The following is a 678-nucleotide window of genomic DNA, read 5'->3' as shown; positions in this document are numbered from 1 at the left end:
CTGGGCAGTTTCAGCTCTATCCCTGAGCATCTCCCAGGGTACCACCATACCATGTGCCTGAGACCGGGATGGCTGCCTCTCCCCACCCCAGAGGAGACTCCAGATTCCAAAGATATGTCTCTCCCTGATGGATGGGAACCCCACTACTCTCCTTCCCTTCCCCCTCCCATCCCACATCTCCCCCCATTTCCTCCACATTAGAGGAGCAGATCCTGATGTGAGGGGTCTGGGAAGGGCACAAGGAAGCCAGCCAGCATAAGGAAGCCTTATGAGGGATGCTCTGCATTCCAGGGCCCTCAGGTCAGGGGATATCAGTGGCCATATGCCCAACCTGGCCAGGGGCCTCTTTTAGAGCCTGGAGGGTCAGCAGCTGGGTCCTCAAAATAGCTGAGGCCTTGGCAGGGCAGGTCCTGAGAGGAGGTCCTAATGATCTCGGAGTGGGCAGCTGAGGGCACTGTGGCAGGTGTCTTCATCAGAGGTCCAGGCCTGTCCCTGGGCTCCTCACGCGTGGATGGCATTGGCTACATCGGTGAACACCAGCCGGCTGGGCCTCTGCATTGGGCCCTGAGAGGGGAGAGTGGTCTGCAGAGAGACAGTAAGGGGCATCAGGGACCTTGACCAAGGCCATGCACTCTCTGGCCCAGTCCCCTCCACCCTCTGGTGCCCACGTGCGCTTGG

The 678-nt window shown here is 59.9% G+C and overlaps 1 protein-coding gene across 1 annotated transcript in view; it reads right to left on the bottom strand.

The window, feature by feature from the left end:
• LOC112064956 (uncharacterized protein C3orf18-like) overlaps nucleotides 1-558 on the bottom strand; it is a 5431-nt gene extending 4873 nt beyond the window's left edge. Inside the window, exon 1 of the mRNA XM_028479491.1 lies at nucleotides 526-558. Coding sequence (XP_028335292.1) covers nucleotides 526-558 — 33 coding nt within the window. The remainder of the gene's footprint in view (nucleotides 1-525) is intronic.
• Nucleotides 559-678: the final 120 nt, after the last annotated feature.

Source organism: Physeter macrocephalus, chromosome 18 (assembly GCF_002837175.3).
Source record: "Physeter macrocephalus isolate SW-GA chromosome 18, ASM283717v5, whole genome shotgun sequence".
In the NCBI taxonomy this organism is placed as follows: domain Eukaryota; kingdom Metazoa; phylum Chordata; class Mammalia; order Artiodactyla; family Physeteridae; genus Physeter; species Physeter macrocephalus.
The sequence above is the reverse complement of the archived record's forward strand: the minus strand, read 5'-3'. Positions and strand labels throughout refer to the sequence as shown.